The sequence below is a fragment of the Sus scrofa genome, chromosome 15 (assembly GCF_000003025.6).
Source record: "Sus scrofa isolate TJ Tabasco breed Duroc chromosome 15, Sscrofa11.1, whole genome shotgun sequence".
Lineage (NCBI taxonomy): Eukaryota > Metazoa > Chordata > Mammalia > Artiodactyla > Suidae > Sus > Sus scrofa.
In genome coordinates, this window is record NC_010457.5 from 130,406,250 (window position 1) to 130,425,807 (window position 19,558).

Sequence of the window (19,558 nt, forward strand, 5' to 3'; positions counted from 1 at the left end):
AATTTCATTTCTGCCAGAACCCCAGCAGCACCATCAGCCTTCCTCACCAACATGTGGCCTTCACTTTCTTCATGTTCTGGCCCAAACAACCCTACCCCTCACCCCAGATCTCCCCACGCCTGGTCTCTACCCACCTCTCCATCTTCAATTCACCCGCTCTCCCTCTTGCACTTTTTTTATAGTGATGTTATTGTTTTAAAAACTTTTTTGACTTTTAAAACTTTATATATAATAAAATGCACAGATCTTAAGTGTGTAATCTGATGACTTTCGACAAAAGTCGAGTCTCTTGTTACTCTTACTCAAATCAAGACGCAGACTACTTCCGTATCCCCAAAGTGTCCTTCTGGCCCCTTTCCGGTCATGCCTGTTAGCCATCTGTATGTCTTCTCTGGAAAGGAGACCATAGCACCATAATTCTTCCCCCACAGACAGTCTTCCATCTCTTCCTTCTTTAATCCATCCTGCATTTGGCTATTCAATCAATGAAAACCCTAAATAAAGGTTTACTGAAGGTCGGGCATCCTTCCAGGCAGTGGGTTGATAAAGCTAAATAAGACAGAGTCATTGCCCTGCAAGAGTTCAGCGTCTCCAGTGAGAATGGAGATGCACACACATTTGCCACAGGTGCTCACACTTACCACGTGCCCACAATGTGCCGTCACTGTGCTGGTTCTTAAGTACGTCACTTCACTTACACTACAGAAAGCTGCCCTAAAGCTGAGGTCAGCAAACTTAATCTTCCAAAGGCAGATAGTAAGACTTTCAGGCTTTGTTGCTCAAGATGTAAAATCAAGCATAACATGTAGATACTTATATAACAGAGAGGAAGCAAAGCTCCACACATTTTTTTACTGATCAAAGTCAAAATGTAATAAAAATGGAATACTTTTTTTTTGTAATACAATCTTGTGAAAGAGAAGAATGAAATCTTTTTGGAGTAGGAAACCATTTGCTTAATTGGGGTTCAAAGTTAGTGTTTACGATTGTCAAATCAACTTCAAACGGTTGTCCATGAACACCACGCTCCAAGGAACAGACTCCTTGGAGAAGTAGCTGATTCCTGGGCTGAGGCAGGACATATATGAGATGAGCCTGAAGCACCGAGTCCCATCAGAAAAAAAGGAAAAACGAAAACACACACACACAAACACATGCACACACACTGATGAGGTGTGTCCAAGTGACACAGGAGCCAACTGGAAGAGCTTTCAATGGTCAAAGACAAAACAATTTGAGTAATAACATGAAGTAGTATTAGATCATACCCCAAAGTATATAATAAATATCCATGAGGCCATATTGGTGTGAATAACTTAAATAAATAAACGAAAAAGAATAGACACATCTACGCAGAAAAATTTCAAATGATTTCTGCAGCTACTCCACCCTTGAAGGATTGGACTATAAATCTACTCCTTAAGCGTGGCCGCACATGGTGACTTCTCAAAGAGGGAAGTGGGGAGAGAGGGAGAAAAGAATCACTTGGAAGAGTTCCCGTCGTGGCTCAGTGGAAATGAATCCAATTAGGAACCATGAGGTTGCGGATTCGATCCCTGGCCTTGGTCAGTGGGTTAAGGATCTGGCATTGCCATGAGCTGTGGTGTAAGTCGCAGACGTGGCTTGGATCTGGAGCTGCTGTGGCTGTGGCCAGCAACTGTAGCTCCCATTCAACTAACCTGGGAACCTCCATATGCCGAGGGTGCAGCCCTAAAAAGAAAAATAAAAAAGAAAAAAAAAAGAAAAAAAAAAAAGAAGAAGGTAACTTGGAGGAGTGGAGAAGTCTGACAAACACTACCTTAGCCAGGTGTCAAGGTCACATCAGCAGTGATGAGCCATGTTGATAGCTTGCAGGCTTGATGTAAGGAGCCTTGGGATCCATGGAGACTAAATGCAATGCAAGGATCCTGGGACAGGAAAATCAGCCTCAGTAAAAAATAAGGAAATCTGAATTAAGTGTGGACTTGAATAAAAATATATCAACAATGGTTTTTGAATTGTTACAAACATGATGTTGTTACAAACAAGATGTTGGTAATAAGGAAAACTGGGTTAGGGTACATGGAAACTCCCTGTAATATCTTCACAATTTTCCTATAAATCAAAACCTCTTCTAAAATTAAAATCTTGGGAGTTCCCATTGGGTTTAGCAGGTTAAGGACCCAACATTAACCCCGGCTTTGCTCAGTGGTTAAGGATCCAGTGTTGCTGCAAGCTGTGGCACAGCCCGCAGCTGCAACTCCAATTCCCTCCCTGGCCCTGGAACTTCCATATACCACAGGTGTGGCTGTTAAAAAAAAAAAGGAAAATAAAATAGAAATCTTATTAAAACACACTAACACAACCACTCTGAGCTGGAGCATGAGCTGTACAAAAACAAACTTGGGACATATTTGACCTGTGGGCATATTTGACATACCAACCCCTGCTCTAAATTAGCTGTTTTCATTCCTGTTTTGTAGCTAAAGACACTGAGGTTGAGAAGTAATACAAATCTTATCAGAGTGTGTTGAAGCCTGCTAGGAACTATTTCAAAGTCTGTGCCATTTCTATTGGAGCAAAATAAAGCTCGTCTTATCCCTGTTCAAAACCATTCATGACCCTCCAGGGACTGTAGGAAAAGTCTCAACTCCATGGTCATCCAGGCTGTCTACACCAGGACCCTCAATGGGCTTCCAAATCCCTCTCCTTTTCCTTCCCCCCAGCCAGCTGACTCTGATCTTGCAGAAGCATTACTTGTAATACTCATTGAGTTATCAACACACATATAACAATTTTAAAAGCGGTTATATTGCCTTTGGCTGCATGTACTAAAACACCTAATTGAAAATTGGCTTAAACAATAAACACATTTATGTAGAGCAACACTGTCCATCAGAACTTTCTTTGATGATGGAACGTTCACGGATTGGGCGGTCCTACATGGCAGCCACTCAGGACACATGACAACTGAACACCTGCAATGTGGCTGGTGCCACTGAGGAGCTGGATTTATTTTACTTAACTCTAATCCAAGTGTAAATGTAATTAACCAGCACTAACTTAAGTTTCAGGGAAAGGCAATGCACATCAAAACTACAGTGAGAAAGTTCCTTTGCGGCTTGACGGGTTAAGGATCCAGCATTGCCGTAGCTGTGGTACAGGCTGCAACTGTGGCACAGCTGTGATCCCTGGCCCAGGACCTGCCACATGCCACAGGTGCAGCAAAAACAAAACAAAACTACAGTAAGATAGCAGCTCACAAGTCTCAGGGTGTCTATTATCACAAAAGACAAGGATAGCAAATGCTGGCGAGGAAACCCTTGTGCACTGTTGGTGGGAATGGAAGCTGATGTAACCACTGTGGAGAACAGAATGGAGGTGCCTCAAGAAATTGAAAGTAGAACTGCCGTATGATTCAACGTCTGGGTACATATCCAAAGGACACCAAATCACTGTCTCGAAAAGACTATCTGTGTTCCCATGCTCATGGCAGCATAATTCACAATAGCCAAGTTATGGAAACAACCTGAGTGTCCACCAATGGATGAATGAATAAAGTGGATGTGGAATATTATTGTCTTAAAAAACTAGGAAATTCTGTCATTTTCAACAACAGGGATGAACCTGGAAGGCATGCCCTAAGTGAAAGAAGCCAGAGAAAGACAAATGTCTCATAGTGTCACTTACATGGACTCAAAAACACTCAAACTCAGAGAAAGAGAGTAGAAAATGGATTGCCGGAGGCCAGGGCTGTGGGGAAGGGAGACGGAGGGAGGCTGGTCAACGGGTACAAATGTTCAGCCATAAGACGAATGAGGTCGAAGGATCTCACCTATAACACGGTGACTATGATGGATAACACTGTCTTGGATAACTGAAATTTATTCTCACACACATACCCAAAAGGTCAATAAGATGTGTTAATTAAGTTGATGAGGTGAATCCTTTCACCATATACATGTATGTCAGAGTTCCCCGGTGGCCTAGTAGGTTAAGGACCTGGTATCACTCCTGTGGCATGGGTTCAGTCCTAGGCCCAGGGTGCTCCACATGCTGTGAGTGCAGCCAAAAACAAAAACAATAATGTATATGTATATCAAATTATCACATTGTACATGAAATATCTTGTAATTGCATTTGTTAATTACACCTCACTAAAGCTAGGGAAGAGATAAAATACTATGTTGAAAGCATTCCCCCCCCCAAAAAAAAAGCTCAATTTCATCTCTAAGCATCTGTTCTCTTTCTTTCTCCTCTGGCAGCCTCAGAATGGCACAGCGCCCCCTCATGGATGAGGAAAGTTTGCAGTCACTACAAGCTTCAGGTCCTTAGACAAAAGCACAAAAACAGAGAGTAATAGGCAACAAGAAGCCTGTGCTCCATCTTCTTTCTCTTATTAGGGAGGAAAGTCATTTTAGGAAGTCCGAGTTTCTCATTCACCAACACTGAGCTACACACGCCCCGTGAAAGCAAAGGAAGCTGGGGAAGTAGGCACTTGGTATGTCCACGCTACGGTGGGTTGCAGGAGGGCTAGAGATGGCTTTGTGGAGGCATCAACAGTGCCTGCCAAGATTGTTCCGTGTGGCTACTTACACCTTTATCGTTATTTAACGTGTATCTTTTTTGGGGGGCCACACCTGCGGCATATGGAGGTTCCCAGGCTAGGGGTTGAATGGGAGCTACCACTGCCGACCACAGCCACAGCAACGCCAGATCCAAGCCACATCTGGGACCTACACCACAGCTCACGGCAACGCTGGATCCTTAACCCACTGAGCAAGGCCAGGGATCGAACCGCATCCTCATGGATACTAGACGTATTCATTTCCGCTCCGCCACAACAGGAACTCTTAATGTATATCTTCCTTAACGGCATTCCTATTTGTCCCAAGAAGTAAACTGTAAAATCCTTTCACAGTAAAACTATGACTTAAACATCTCTGTACCTGAAAAGTTTTCCAAGCTTTTTTTTTTTTTTTTTTTTGTCTTTTTGCTATTTCTTGGGCCACTCCCGCGGCATATGGAGGTTCCCAGGCTAGGGGTCCAATTGGAGCTGTAGCCGCCGGCCTACGCCAGAGCCACAGCAACGCGGGATCCGAGCCGCGTCTGCAACTTACACCACAGCTCACGGCAATGCCGGATCCTTAACCCACTGAGCAAGGGCAGGGGCTGAACCCCCAACCTCATGGTTCCTAGTTGGGTTCGTTAACCACTGCGCCACGACAGGAACTCCCAAGCTTTTTTTTTTTTTAACTCAACCTACAACATTGTTTGGGAAAACAGTCGGTTCAGACTCTCAGTCACACTTGAGTTCTTAGAGAAAAATCACAGCCAGACCAAACTGTTTAAAAATGTATAGTCCCATGAAATGAAGAAGCAGAGACCATTAGGGTAGAGGCAGGATTGGTGATCTAAGGCCAGCGGCTACAAGCCTGACAGTACTAAGTGGAGACCTTGGTACATATGTCAGAGAAACCAGCTCTCGGGAATTAAATTTAAAACACTTGGCAATGATTTATCTGTGTGTGCCATTTCCTTGGAAGAACAAAGGGCTCTGGAAAAAACTTCAGAATGAGCTGGAGACACTGCTGGACCATTTCTAGGGCACTAGAAGCCCTGTTGCCACCTACAGTTGTCCTATGAGAACCCACGCATCGGGGCACATGCTGACTCACTCCACTAAGTTGTGACTATCGCCAGTTCAACAAGTCCTGGGCAGTAGTTTGCTCTTGCTTGTTAAGTGTTTTTTGGTTTTTGGGTTTTTTCCTCACAAATATGGCAAAGTAGCAACTTAAACAAGATGGCAGAGTGACACACTCAGAGGAATTGCTCCACGGTTTCTCATCCACCACCCAGGCAGGAACTGCAGACCCCAGACTTTAACCATCTAAGCAGGCTTATTAGCCTACTCATGATACCGTTGTATCTAAAATACGAACAAAAGCAGCCACAGTAATAGCTGATGTGCTGAATGGTTAATGTGTGCTGGGGGTGGACTAAGTGATTTACATCCATGCTGGTATTTAACTCTCACAATGACCAGGGGAGGTCCTATCATTATCCTGTTTTCCAAATTATGGAAAGTGATGGGTCCGAAGTTGTTCACGAGGAAATGGTTGAAGGTTCCAAGCCACTCTGCTACAAAGCAGCTGCCAAATTGCAGTGTTCACCTTTCCCACACCAGGCTCTTCAATGTGGGATTCTGTACTTGTTTAGATTGTCGTTAGATGATGATCTGATTCAAAACAGGCTATGAACTTGGAAGCGAGAAGTCTTTTACACAGGTTTTGCTGCTTATCATCTGCCCGACACAGAACAAGGGCTCAGTGAGAGGTATTATTATTGAACATCCAAATGAATAAGCCAAAGTCGTTAAATGTTGTCTCTCAGACTGTCAGATGGCAGAAAAGTCCGCCCACTCCCTAGATGAGTAGGTGCCATTAATTTGCTTTACAAAGATAAGTTATCACCCATAAAAGACCATTTAGTTTTGCAACCAAGGGGTATCATGTATAATGAACTTAAAATTGGGAAAACTGAAAATTATTGGAGAGGGTGTAATGGAGGCAGCTTCTAAATGAAGGCTGTAAGAGCACTGACACTGGCCTTGGGTGTTCAGGGGATGTGGGACTTCAAGGTCCCTTCAAGGAGCTAGAATTCAAAGCAGCCAGCCTAGAATTACCTGACCCTTCTCATCATTTCACCTGTCTCATTGTAATGCCCCCTCCTCCACCTTGAGCAACCTGGCCTACTCCTTCTTCCCCTCTAGGGAAGGTATTTGGCCCACTCCTCACCCCACACCTATAGGGTTAACTTAACAGTAAGTGTATCGTAAGACCCCTCTTTCCCCACCCAATCATCAGGCCAGCAGGTGTATCCTAAGACCTCTGCCCTCCTCCTGGACTATAAAAGCAGACACAACCAGGCATTCTCCCTGATTATCAGGAAGCTGTCCCACTGTGTTAGCAGCATCTCTTACCTCAATAAACTCTTCTTTCTCTTCACCTGGCTATGCTGGAAAATTCTCTTTCCAGCCTGTGTGCACGGACCACAACAGGGAGTCAACAAGAAGACACAGTTTCCAGGCTGCCTCCTGCAGATGGAAGTGTCTGTGAACCACACAATCCTTCCCCCCCAGAAGATGGAAGTAAGGAAGGCCTGCATGTGTCCCCATGGCTGCTCAACCAGCCCGGTTCATATGCTTATGAGCTGAAACAAACTAAAACGTATTAATCTACTGCACTGTATCATTTAATAACCAGAGTGTGGGTGTATTGCTATGTTGCTTGCAGGATTGGAGACAGCTGTTTTAAGGGAAGAGGAAGAAGGAAAACATCTTAAATACTTCTTTTTGCCTAAAACCCTCCCTGGCACCTGGTTTCAGGGCTTCTCTTTGTCTTACCAAATGTTCCCATGTGAAGATAAAGTCGGCTTTTTAAAAAAATACTCTGGGACTTCCATGCAGCATTTGGGTGCAAAATGGAATCTAACACAGGGTGGCTCTAAGCTGCTTTCCAGCTTCTAAGGACCCAGGTTCTGTCTGCTAAGGCATTTTCATTTGGCCCCCACGGGAGAGCAGCATACATTAGATTCCCTGCACATCCAGTCTCGGAAGCTTTCTTGATTTCAATGCACCTCAACAGTCCCATGTGCTGCATTTCACTGGCAAATTCTGATGCAAGAGTTAAGATGAGAATTGTTGTTACTTTTTTCCACCTTTCATCTTTACAAGAAGGGAAGGACGGTTCAGTGATGATTAGGAGGCCAAGAGGGCTCCCAGAAGGCACTGGGAATGGCTCCAGCCACCCAAAAGTGTACTCCTTGGAATATTTAAAACATAAAAACCCAGCAGGATTGTTTGTTCGACAATCTGTATCAAATCCAAACATTTTATATACTTAAAAACAAAAAACCTGAGAGACAAGTATATCCTTGACTTGGTAACATTTATTCAATATTCTTTGAAATTAGCAAGAATCAGAAAGAGCACATATCAATCAAACACAGCCACAAAAATGTCCTGGATATAAATAAAGATGCACTATGAGAAATACTTACTACTGAAGGAACTGGTACCTCTTACAGTTACTACCTCTTAGCAACGAACCACCCCGAAGTAAAATCTAATTTACTCACAATATAAAAACCTTGACTTGTAAAAGAAAACACAGGTTCAAGTCAATCCTAATTTGCCTCACTAGGCCCTGGTATCATGTATGTTTTCAAGGCCTAGCTTGATGACCGTTGACGAAAATGACAAACAACAAACTCAAAAGAATGTTTCCGGTTTCCACAAGGTTCAACAAAACAGTGAAGAAATAAGTTACTTACTCATGCACAGAATAAGGCAAAGGCTAATTTCATTCAGGTTAGGAATAATACATTTAACTAGTTTCTTTTTTTCACAGAACAAACATTTCAGACTTCTTTTTAAGTAACGGGTATACTGTATTATGGTTCATACTCTACATGTGTTTCCTAACTCTACTCAGAAAGCCAGCACTCACACGTCAGATACAAACTGGACCTTGATTAGACAATAAATCTGGGTTTTGTGATAATACCTACTGTGGAAAGCGTACCCACTGGTCAAAGCATACAGTTTAGAGAGCTGAAAGTACATTAAAACATAGGCTATGGGTGGATTTCACAAATCCCCTTTTTAAAATAGTTTTTCCAAACTAAAAGCTGCAGAAAATTAGTTCTTAAATATCCTACCGAAAACTCTTGAGCAGCTAACATTTTAAACTTCTTAAGCTTTTTAATTTCTTAAAAATATTTAAATGAATGTAGTAGCCCATCTTTTTGAAAAATAATCCCCAAAAAAGATTACAAATCTTTTGTTTTAATCAGGGTGACCAAGGGCTTGTCGTCGGGGCTGTAATCCTCGTAGGCGATGGGGGTCACGTCATACATGGCAGGTCGGGATTTCTTTCCAAACCTGAAATCACAGGGAGGGAGGACTCTGGTTAGAGAAAAATCGGCTCTCGGGTCCCATTAAAGTTGAGTGGAGAGAATAACTTATCTTTAAGAATCTAATGGAACTATAAAAATGCTCTGAAATAAACTCTCTAGCAAGTAGAATTTAAGACTTCCTGATATTAACATTGAATGAGCAGAAATATTAGTCTTTGGTGTGGGAGGCAAAAAAAAAAAAATGGATTTCACAAAATGGACAGTCCAAATATTAATATTGAAGCTTGCAGGTTAAATCTTGGAAAAGCAGTCAGGCGTGACAGCTCTCTAATAGGATTTAAGAAAACGTGTATTGATTTGTCTTTTTCATCCCAAAGACCCTGAACGATTTGGAGAGGCGAATTTATTTTACATCCAGTCTAGTGCCTGAAATGCACAATGGCGGGGTGGGTTCCTCTGGACTGTGCAGGTTCCTCTGCAAACTTGCAGGAGGGCTGTGGGGGCTCAGAGGCCACCTGAGGGCCCAAGACAAGGAGAAGGGCCAAGGGAGGAAATGACTTCCAATAAGGAGCTGCTAGTCCACGACACGCACGGTTATACCCTCGTCCCATCCCACCCCAATCACTCCCCAACCCCCATCTGCACACAGGCCCTTGTTTCTTCTCTGAGCACAAAGCCATTGTCCCAACAGACGTGTATATATCAAAAGCCCCTTGACAGCTGGACTTAAGCACAGAAGCCAGGAGTGTCAAAATCCAATCTCAGGACTTCCTGCCAAACCGGTGTTAAAATGGCAGTTATTAAAATAAAGCCAAATGAACTCCTGGGTGGTCTCTTCCCATTCAAGGCCTCACCTCCAAAGGCCCCCTTGAGGGCAACATGATGGAAGCGATATTTCCCTCTGGCCCCCACTCCGCCTCCCTTTTATAGACTATGTTTTACCTGTTTCCGAGTCCAACAGGGCCCTTGCAAAAAAGAAATTTTAAAAGCACCTCGTATTTTAAAAGGATTGCCAGGAAGGGCCCCCAAGGATTTTGAGGGGCTTATTTCCCATGGCTTTAATCCCATCTCCCCACCTTTCTGATCTCGTGCCTTTGAGTTCTTGGAAAGTCTGTCTTCTCGCAAACAGAGATGAGAAGCAAAAATTGAGTGGGAAGTCAGAAAAAGTTGCATTCTTCATATCATCTTTTATTTTTAAACATTCATTGACCTGTATTCCAATTCACTCAAAATTTACCAGCCTTTGGGAGTGCAAGAAACCACAGCTCTTGGGGCAATATTAAAAAGTCTTCGATAAAATCATGCCCGAACTGTAGCCTCACCGAAGGTCTGGAGTGTGTGGGCACAAATGCGGGCTGGACTCCAGCCTGCGGTCTGTTTATCTAAATTGACTGAGGTCTGCCTAATCTGAGAAGAGGAAAAGGACAACAATGCAAAAGCCAACTGGATCAAAACACTTTCTCCCAAGTCTGAAAATTTCAGAGGCTACTTTAAGGAGCAAGTATTTTGACAATCTGTTTCTCATAACATAGCTAGATATGCTGGTAACAGTATACCACTAATAATATTATTTTAATTAATTTTAAAAATCAGAAATCCCAGCATTAAGCTCTCTGTATCCAAATATGGTAGCCATGGGACAATGTCTTGCAGGAACTCAGATGAGAGAGTCAGCAAATCAAATGTAACCTATTATCAATTGGTTGGTGAAGAGGAATAATCCAAGCAATTTAATAGGTTGCACATATGTTTAAAATACCCATTTTATTTTTTTCTATGACTCCAGTTTGAAGAAGAATTTGTTTCCTCCAAATCTAGAAAGTTAAATGCCTCCCTGTTAGCTATGCATCAACAAGCTATAGTTCAAAGAGCTTTAATCTTAAATTGTTGTCATGGAGCTGAATACTGACCAGGCAAGTCTGAGGATGAGTGTCCCAGACCCTATGATCCTCAACAATTCAACGAGAGCTGAAACCACTCAAAAGCCGCCACGTGTCCACTGTACACAGGCAAAGTCAACTGAAGGACAAGGACCACTGAAGCCTTGCCTCATGTCTAGATGGGAAATTCAGCCATGTGCACAGTGTTAACGGACGCCAAACAGTATGGGTCACAAAGTATAATTCTGGTTACAAAGGGAACCTGGCCAAGGTAGGCTTAACGCCCTTAACGCCCCTAGCACCATCATGGAGCAGGATTCCTTGCACTATGGCACAGCCATATGACTTCTCTTATGCTAAGGAGCCTGTCCAAATTCCTTAGGTGAGATACAGAGGTCTCCAAACTGCAACAGCTACCACAGGGAAGCTAAGGCGGTTTTCAAAACACAATAAAATGAAATGAGACTCTCCTTGAGTCTCCCACACCAACCACAGCAGCGCGCTCACATTCAGTGCAAATTGAATGTGCATTCCCATCTAAATCTACAGCGCTAACAGCCTTTTCTATTTCCTTTGTGTCTCAGAATGGGGTGGATGTTAGGAAATAAGCTAACACCTATAGAATTCCATTTATTCTCAGGTACTAAGCCAATGTAAGAGCTTGCCTATGTTATGGCAAGAGTCTTCATGTAACTGTGCTTTTTTTAAAATAATGCAGTGTTTTTCCTCATCATAAAGGGATATTTGAATAGTTAAAAATGGAAGCTAGATAAGTCTATAATTTTATAAATTATAATTATATGCATTAATTTATTATACTGTAGACCAGGGATTAGCAAACTACAGCCTACATTCCAATGGCAGCCTGTTTCCCATGTTTTTAACAGAGTTTTATTGGAACACAGTTGCACTTCATTCATAATGTCTCTGGTGCTTTCACACAGCAAAGGCAGAGTTGAGTGGTCACAGAAATCCAGAGACTGTATGGCCCACAAAGTCTAAAATATTTTGCATTGATGAAGACTGTAAAGAATCACACATAGTTCCTCTCTCCAAAGGGTTTAGCATCATGTCCGGCTGCATTAACCATCACAGAAGCACTTGTAGAAGTTGTGGAAGCTGTGGTATCAATGTTACTAACAGCTCAGACATCATATTCGGTGACTAGTCTTGTGCACTTCATTTTACTAAAGAAGCAAAAGATACCAAAACCAGTTGTGAAGGAGGTCAAAGTGTGTACATTCTGTTATTTCACATCCCCCTGGAGGTCCACAGCTAAACACTACGATGGAGGAGATCAGGTGGACGTGACCTTTAAAAAGGCTCACACTGGGAGATGCTTTTTGAGAAAAAGTGACTTTGCCCTTTCACGGCTCTTTTTGTTTGTTTTCTCTGGTTGGGCACTTATAGCTAGTAGAGCAGTGAGCCATCAGCAACAAGATGTGACCTCAGATGCAGAACCTGGAAGGTCATGGTTTTACTGCTTCCTGTCAATGACAAAGTCTCTCCAGCCTGAGTGTAGACTAAGAGGCTGTAGAACAGATGACTCTTAGGACAAGAGAGACATGGGGCTCCTTCTCAATCCAGCATCAGTACCAACATCAGAATCACTAGATGCTTCCTGGGTCACTGGTGAACTTCACAGATGACCCACTACACAGCTTCTGAGCTGCAGTCATTCAGATCCAATGGCACCTCCGAGCTAATTTAATGTCACCTCCAAGCTAGTGGCCATGGGCCATGAAATGGGTGTTAGTCCTAGGCTGCTGCAGGAAACTAGGAAGAGGGGAATGACAAAAAGACTCACTTGTCAATACCTTTACAGAGTTTCCAGGAAAAGGGAACAAAGGGACCAACCAGCCAGAGATCCAACCAGGACCTCTGGAGAGCCATGCCATAGAAATCACAGGTCATCGGTGAATAAATTTTTAAACAGGAATGTTCCAAGATATTTGGGAAGATATTGCATTAACGTCAATTTTATCTGCAGTCACTGGTGCATGCAGGAGTTTGCTGGCTAGGAATTCTGCAGTAAATATTTTTGATAAAAATCAGTGCCAAATAAGAACCAGGTTTGTAAATGCTTTCAAGTTTATCTTTCCTTCCAAGAGTATTCAGTTAAATACCTTCTCAGTAGGCTACATAAGCAGGAAGCCCAGAAGAATCTATCTTAACCTAATCCAGGGCTGAGATAAAATACTCTTCCTCTTCAGTGCAAAAAGACCTTAGCCAGAGATCCCTTGGGGTAGGGGAGGAAGAAGGAAATCTGATTCACCGGGTCTCCCAATACGTCCCTGTATAGAGTCATAGATTCTGCTCTTCTCCGGTGAACGAAGCCCCTCTGGGAAAACTTTTGAGCAACAAAGGAACTTGTCTATTTTCCTCATCATTTTATCTTCTCTATGTCTCATCCAATGACTTCAGGATATTCCAAATACTCCTACAGGCTGGTACCAATTACTAAGCGGGTGCCCTGGGATGAGTCTACTTCTCAGGCTGGTCAGGACATTCTATGCCAACCCCTAACTGAGATTGTTCACTCACGTCAGACCTCGTATTTTAGGGAGGTCTACCAAGAGCCAGGACCCACTGAAGATACAGCGGTAAAACCCTCTGCCTTTTAAGAGGAAAGAGTCAAATGAACAATTAAGATGAGATTTGCAGGGATTGGTGTAGGGCTTCTTGGGAGCTGTGCTGCTGAGTTGACTCTTAAAAGAAGGTACCCATGACGCGGCTGATCTGCAGGGCTTGATCTGGAAGGGGGTTGAACTCTCTCTTCTCCCTCAAAGTTGTAGAAGTGAGGCTAGTGCAGCTTTCACAAAGAAGTTGCCCTTGGCTTTGGGGCAGATGCTCTTTGTTCTCCAACTTCTCTCTTCCACTGGCTCCTCTCCCTGGAAGCCATATTCTGGTTTTTGCTTCCATGGGACTCACCCTAAGATCTGAGTCTTGGGTTTGGCGGTTTCCTTTTGAAAAAAGCCAACTTTCTGAGCCTCTGAGCTTCTCTGCCCTTCAGCCAGAATTTGGATTTGCTTGTGTCTTGATCAGTGTCAATCAGGATGTCCCAATAAAGATTATACAGCTAATAGGCCCAATCCTGATACCAAGCTCAGCCCACTTTTTGCTGCATCACACTTTCTGAATTGTGTGCTTTAGATGGTTCTATCTACTAATGATGGGTTAACACACAATACCACTATTATTTTTATAGAGAATATTCATCACCAAAAAAATCGAACTTAGATTAGCTGATTTTTTCCGTGTTGTAATAGATTTGGAGAAGTAAATATGCTGTTATCTGTTTATACAGTCCTTTAATATCTGTAATTTAATTTGATCATCATAACTCTTTAAGGAGGTTGGTAGCCCTTCCTGCAGTTGAGGGAACTGTATTTGTAGAAGGTTAAATCATCTGCCTAAGACACAGTCAGGTCATGGAGCAGAGGGCTTAACGAGGTACCTCAGACATCTGAACTCATGCTCTTTCCCTATCACACTAACCGCTGTCTGCCCAGGAGTCTTTTCTCCAAGAGAGGACACTATTTCATACACTGAAGAACTCTAACAGCAAAATTATAGTCATTTGACTCTCTTTAAGTAATGCCTTAAATGAAATGGTATAATTTATAGCCACACTGTTTGAAGAACATAGCTGAAGACATTCCAAAAAGGAATAATCAAAAAATATTTTACCCAGTGAATGAGTCAGATAAACACAGATTACATGAATGAATGTATTCAGTGAAAAGCAGAAAACTAGCAGCAAATTAAAGAGGTGTCCTTATGTCAAGATCCATCCCCCGACACTACCCAGAGCCTACGTTTAATGATTTGACATCCTCCATGCAGATGTCAAGTCCTGCTTATGCCGCAACCCTGGTACCGACGATGCGCATTTGAAAGCAGCATCTCCCTCCCTCCCGACTCGGCCCACCCACCTGGCATGCCTGATGGAGGCGATGGCATTGCTGAACTCGCTGTCGATGCTGCGGCAGTTGTAGAACTCCTCGTAGGCCGGCCGGGAAGAGCCCTGGTACTCGATGCGGCTGATGCGGCAAATCCCCACGATCAGGATGATCAGCATCAGGATGAAGGCCACACAGAGGGCGCCGATGATGATGTAGAGCGAGTGCCGAGGCATGTTGGTGAGACTCTCCGCCATGTGCCCGGACTTCCACTGGAGGTCTGAAGGCGGAAATAAGCCAATGGCTGGGGGTGAGTTGTGGCCTTTTGAACAGGGAGGACTCTCCTGATCTTCCACTGGGAACTTAAAATATGAGGGCCATTCAAAGTGGGAAGAATGACTTTCCATGGATAAATGCAGACCAAGGGCTAATAATCTTTTTTTCTTCTTTTTCAGCCATACCCGTGGCATATGGAAGTTCTAGGGCTGTGGATCAAAACCAGGCCTCAGCTTCAACCTATGCCACAGCTAAGGCAATGCCAGATCCTTAACCAACTGGGCCAGAGTGGGAACTGTGGAGGGCTAATATTCTTAATCTATAAGGACTTTTATAAATCACTAGGAAAAATCAGGAACATACCATAGAAAAATTGACAAAGACTGTAAAAAGGAATTGGGGAGTTCCCGTCGTGGCTCAGTGGTTAATGAATCCGACTAGGAACCATAAGGTTGCAGGTTCGATCCCTGGCCTTGCTCAGTGGGTTAAGGATTCGGCATTGCTGTGAGCTGTGGTGTAGGTCACAGACGCAGCTCGGATCCTACGTTGCTGTGGCTGTGGTGTAGGCCAGCAGCTGCAGCTCCAATTAGACCCCTAGCCTGAGAACCTCCATATGCTGTGGGAGTGGCTCAAGAAATGGCAAAATGACAAAAAAAAAAAAAAAAAAAAAAAAAAAGGAATCAGCCAAGGAAATATAAGCAGAAAATTGTTTAGCTTCATAATTATATTTTAAATGCTTCTGTATCAATTCCCAAATATTATTTCTAGATTTTTATAACCACAGCTGACAAGGGTACAGAAATAGGGATTGTGTGAATTGATATATAACCCCTGTGTGAATTAAACTGGAGTATCCCTTGACCCCCAAATTCCAATTTTCAGAATTTATGCTTGGGGAACTGGTCCTTGAAATGCATAAAGCCCTGTGTACAAGGATGTTCATCCTAGCAGCACAAGTTTTAAATGTTAGATCATCAGCTATTAGGCATTTATTTTAAAAATTCAGAAAATAGGCACGGACACACAAATACCCCTCAAAAGTTAATAAATGTTTACATTTGACTTTCTTTGCTTTCTAAAGGTTTTTTGAAAAGAAATAAAATGATACAGATATAGCTAGAGTCCTTCAACCTCATATTCTCTATCCACACAATGCATAAAAATAGAAAAATGGGAAACAATCTAAATATTCAACTCTTTGAGAGATGGACAGCTATTCATCAAAAAGAATAAAACAACGTTACTAGCACCCAGCTGTATAGTACAATCACATGTGAGCTTAAAATGTCTATCTACACACTTGTCGTTTTCTTACTACCCTAAGCTTTTTGAAAACATCTCATTTAGTCGCCATAACCACCAGAAGAGCTATTATTCTTTCTCCCCACTTAATAGATGAAGCCTAAGAAATTGATGTCCCTTCCTGGGTGAGTATGTTGACTGCAAATCTAGGTCCAAGTTCTCTGTTTCTGCCTCACAGAGCAGTATGCTAGCAACAGGGATCTCTGAAAGGCAGAATTACAAGTGATTTTTATTTCTTTCTGTATACTTCTCAGCCTTTTCCAACTTAAAAAAAAATAGTCTCTTTATAATAATAAAAAACAAGCAGTAAGTCATCTGAAAACACCCATGGGATTATCTTCCAGCATAACTAGTAGAAGGAGTACGAGCCTTGGGATCACACCAACCTTGCTTTCCCAGCTGCAACATCTCATTTCCTTGACCTCCCTGAGCCTCCATTTCCTCATTATAAGGTGAAAATTGAAACATATACCCTATGGGCTTGTTGTGAGCGTAAGTTTAAAAATATACAAAGAGGAGTTCCCGCCATGGCTCAGTGGTTAATGAATCTGACTAGGAACCATAGGGTTGTGGATTCGATCCCTGGCCTTGCTCAGTGGGTTAGGGATCTGCCATTGCCGTGAACTATGGTGTAGGTCGCAGATGCAGCTTGGATCCTGCGTTGCTGTGGCTCTGGCATAAGCTGGCGTCTAGAGCTCCGATTCGACCCCTAGCCTAGGAACCTCCATATGCCGCGGAGCTGCCCAAGAAATGGCAAAAAGACAAAATAATAATAATTATACACACACACACACAAAGAAAAGTAAGCAAGTCCACTGCTGGGCACATGGTGAGTGGCCCCTAAGGAGGGGCAGCTGTGATGGTGGGAGAGGGAGATACAGAGGAGGAGGATGTTGTCTCCAAGGTATACACTCTGAGCTGAAGATTATCCAGCACTGCCCTGTCCTTGTTCAAAAAACACCAGCCTGCAGAGACAGGAAAAAAATGAAAGGATGGTACATAATCCCTGTGTCTGGCACAGGTCAAGAGTGTTAAATTATGTCCCATTTACAGACCTGCATATAAATGCAATGGTCCAGAAAACATGACCAGGATTTGAAAGGAAGCTGTGAAAATTAAAAAGGCTAGGCTAGGTAGGAGTTCCTGCTGTGGTGCAGTGGGTTAAGGATCCGAAGTTGTCTTTGTAGCAGCTTGGGTCATTGCTGAGGTATAAGTTCCATCCTTGACCCAGGAACTTCCACACGCCACAGGTGCAGCCATTACCAATAATAATAATAATAATAATAATAATAATAAGCGAGGTAAGACCAAAGCAAAGCTAAACTCATGTGGAATAGAGGATGCCTTCTCTACTAACACCCTCACCTCCTCCCCCACCCCCAGGCCAGCATTTCTACTTCAGGACTCCGGCTGCCTGGAAATGGGATTCAGGAGTGAGTGGGAAAATGGTCCTGAATTCCAGTGAAATCCTCGGGGCTCTTTACACTGTTCCATTTTAGGTGAGAGTATTTGAGACCTCTGGGTCCTCATACTCTCATCTCAGTGACATTTTCAGAGGCCCTGCAAACTAAGAATAAGCTCTTCCTTCCCTTGAAACGTCACCAGCTGCAGAAGCGCACAACTAAACACCCAAACAAGGATCCAAGTATACAGACACTTTCTTAGAAGCTTGATGGAAAACGGACCCATGCCCCAAACCTGGCCAGTTCCTGAGAGTTTCAGAAGACCAGGCGGGACAAATGAGGTGACTTCGGAGTTTGTGTCTAGACCTTCTGACTCCTGAGTTTTTCACCAAGGCCTTCAGAGTCTGGTTTTGCCATTGAAGCTTTCCTGCCTGAGCCCCCAAAGCTGGTGGAGCAGGGAGACTGACCATCAGTGTGTGCACTGTGCCGCGTGAGCCAAGTCATACACAAGCAGATGGAAGACCATAAATCATGGCAAATAAATGGCTGCCATGGAAGAGAGAAGGCGCTGTGTGAAATGAAAACCAAGGCTCCATCCCCATGTTGGCAGCCATTTCACTTGGCAATACCTGGTGCACACTGAGAGAGAGACAACTCATTTTTCTGGCTGGAAGAGAAGCATGACTCACTCGATTTCCAAGTATTTTGACATTCTCTGAAAAATTCAGTTGTAGGCTGGAGGCCAACGCTCACAGAGTTTGCTGTAACACCCACTGAGCAACAACGCAAGGGCAGCCAGTGCTGCTTTGACGCCAGCATGGTAGAGGGCTCGGATCTGATTGCCGTGGCAGGGAAGTTCTTGATGAGTTCCTAGGGAGGCACATCCTTGTGTAAATAGCCTACGCATTGCACGGTTGTGTATCCACAGCCAGTGCACAACCACATGGCCGCTACAGTGGAAAAACGACCGCTCTGGTTTACGTGCTTGGCACCCCGTCCCAGCCTGCTGAGCTGCCTGAACTGCTTGCATTTCTGACCATCTGCTCTATTTCCCCAAACTCTGAATTCCGAGCTGTTTGGATTTGGGGGGAAACTTTCTCCAAATGTCTCCTAAAACTTCAGTTTCTCCTCTCCCTCCTGGCCCCTGCCCTTTGCTTTTTCTACCTTACTGTCATCTAAAATGTGTCTGATAAGTGAACGTGGCTGCTTTACATGCTAATGGGGTTAGTGGCCAGGCTGGATCTGAATAAATTCAACACTGGGTCCGCAAAGCTGCAAAGGTATCTGCACGGGATGGACGCAGGTGCCCTCTCATCCGGAAGTTATTGCTCTGCCACATCCTGGGAGCCCCAGGGCGTGAATCATTTACTATGCTGGCTGCAGCACAGCTTGGGGAAGAATCAAGCACCAGAACACACTGGATGTGATGACTTCATCGGTCTCGGCAGGTGCATGACCAGGAAGACACACACACAAACTGTTCAGAGAAAATGTTGCACTTCTGGGTCCAAGGGAGCATTTTAAAATCACTTTTCAATTGAAGTACAGTTTGTGTTAGTTTCAGGCATACAGGAAAGTGATTCAATTTTATATCTCTATATATAAATATATAGATAGCCTTTTTTTACATTCTCTTTCATTATGAGTTATTACAAGATACTGAGTATAGTTCCCCGTGCTGTAGAGTATATCCTTGTTGTTTATCTATCTTACATATAGTAGTGTGTATATTTTAATCCTAAACTCCTAATTTATCCTTCTCCCCTCCTGTTTGGCAACCACAAATTTGTTTTCTATGCCTGTGAATCTATTTCTGTTTTGTAAATAAATCCGTTTATATCATTTTTTTAGATTCCACAAATAAAGGATATCTATGATATTTGCCTGACTTACTTCA

At 43.3% G+C, this 19,558-nt stretch overlaps 1 protein-coding gene across 1 annotated transcript in view; it reads right to left on the reverse strand.

The window, feature by feature from the left end:
* The window catches only part of DNER (delta/notch like EGF repeat containing), a 339,885-nt gene continuing 328,236 nt past the window's right edge, over positions 7,910-19,558 (reverse strand). Inside the window, exons 12-13 of the mRNA XM_021076495.1 lie at positions 14,714-14,960; positions 7,910-8,923 (exon numbers count right to left, since the gene is read on the reverse strand). Coding sequence (XP_020932154.1) covers positions 8,812-8,923; positions 14,714-14,960 — 359 coding nt within the window. The 3' untranslated portion in view covers positions 7,910-8,811. The remainder of the gene's footprint in view (positions 8,924-14,713; positions 14,961-19,558) is intronic.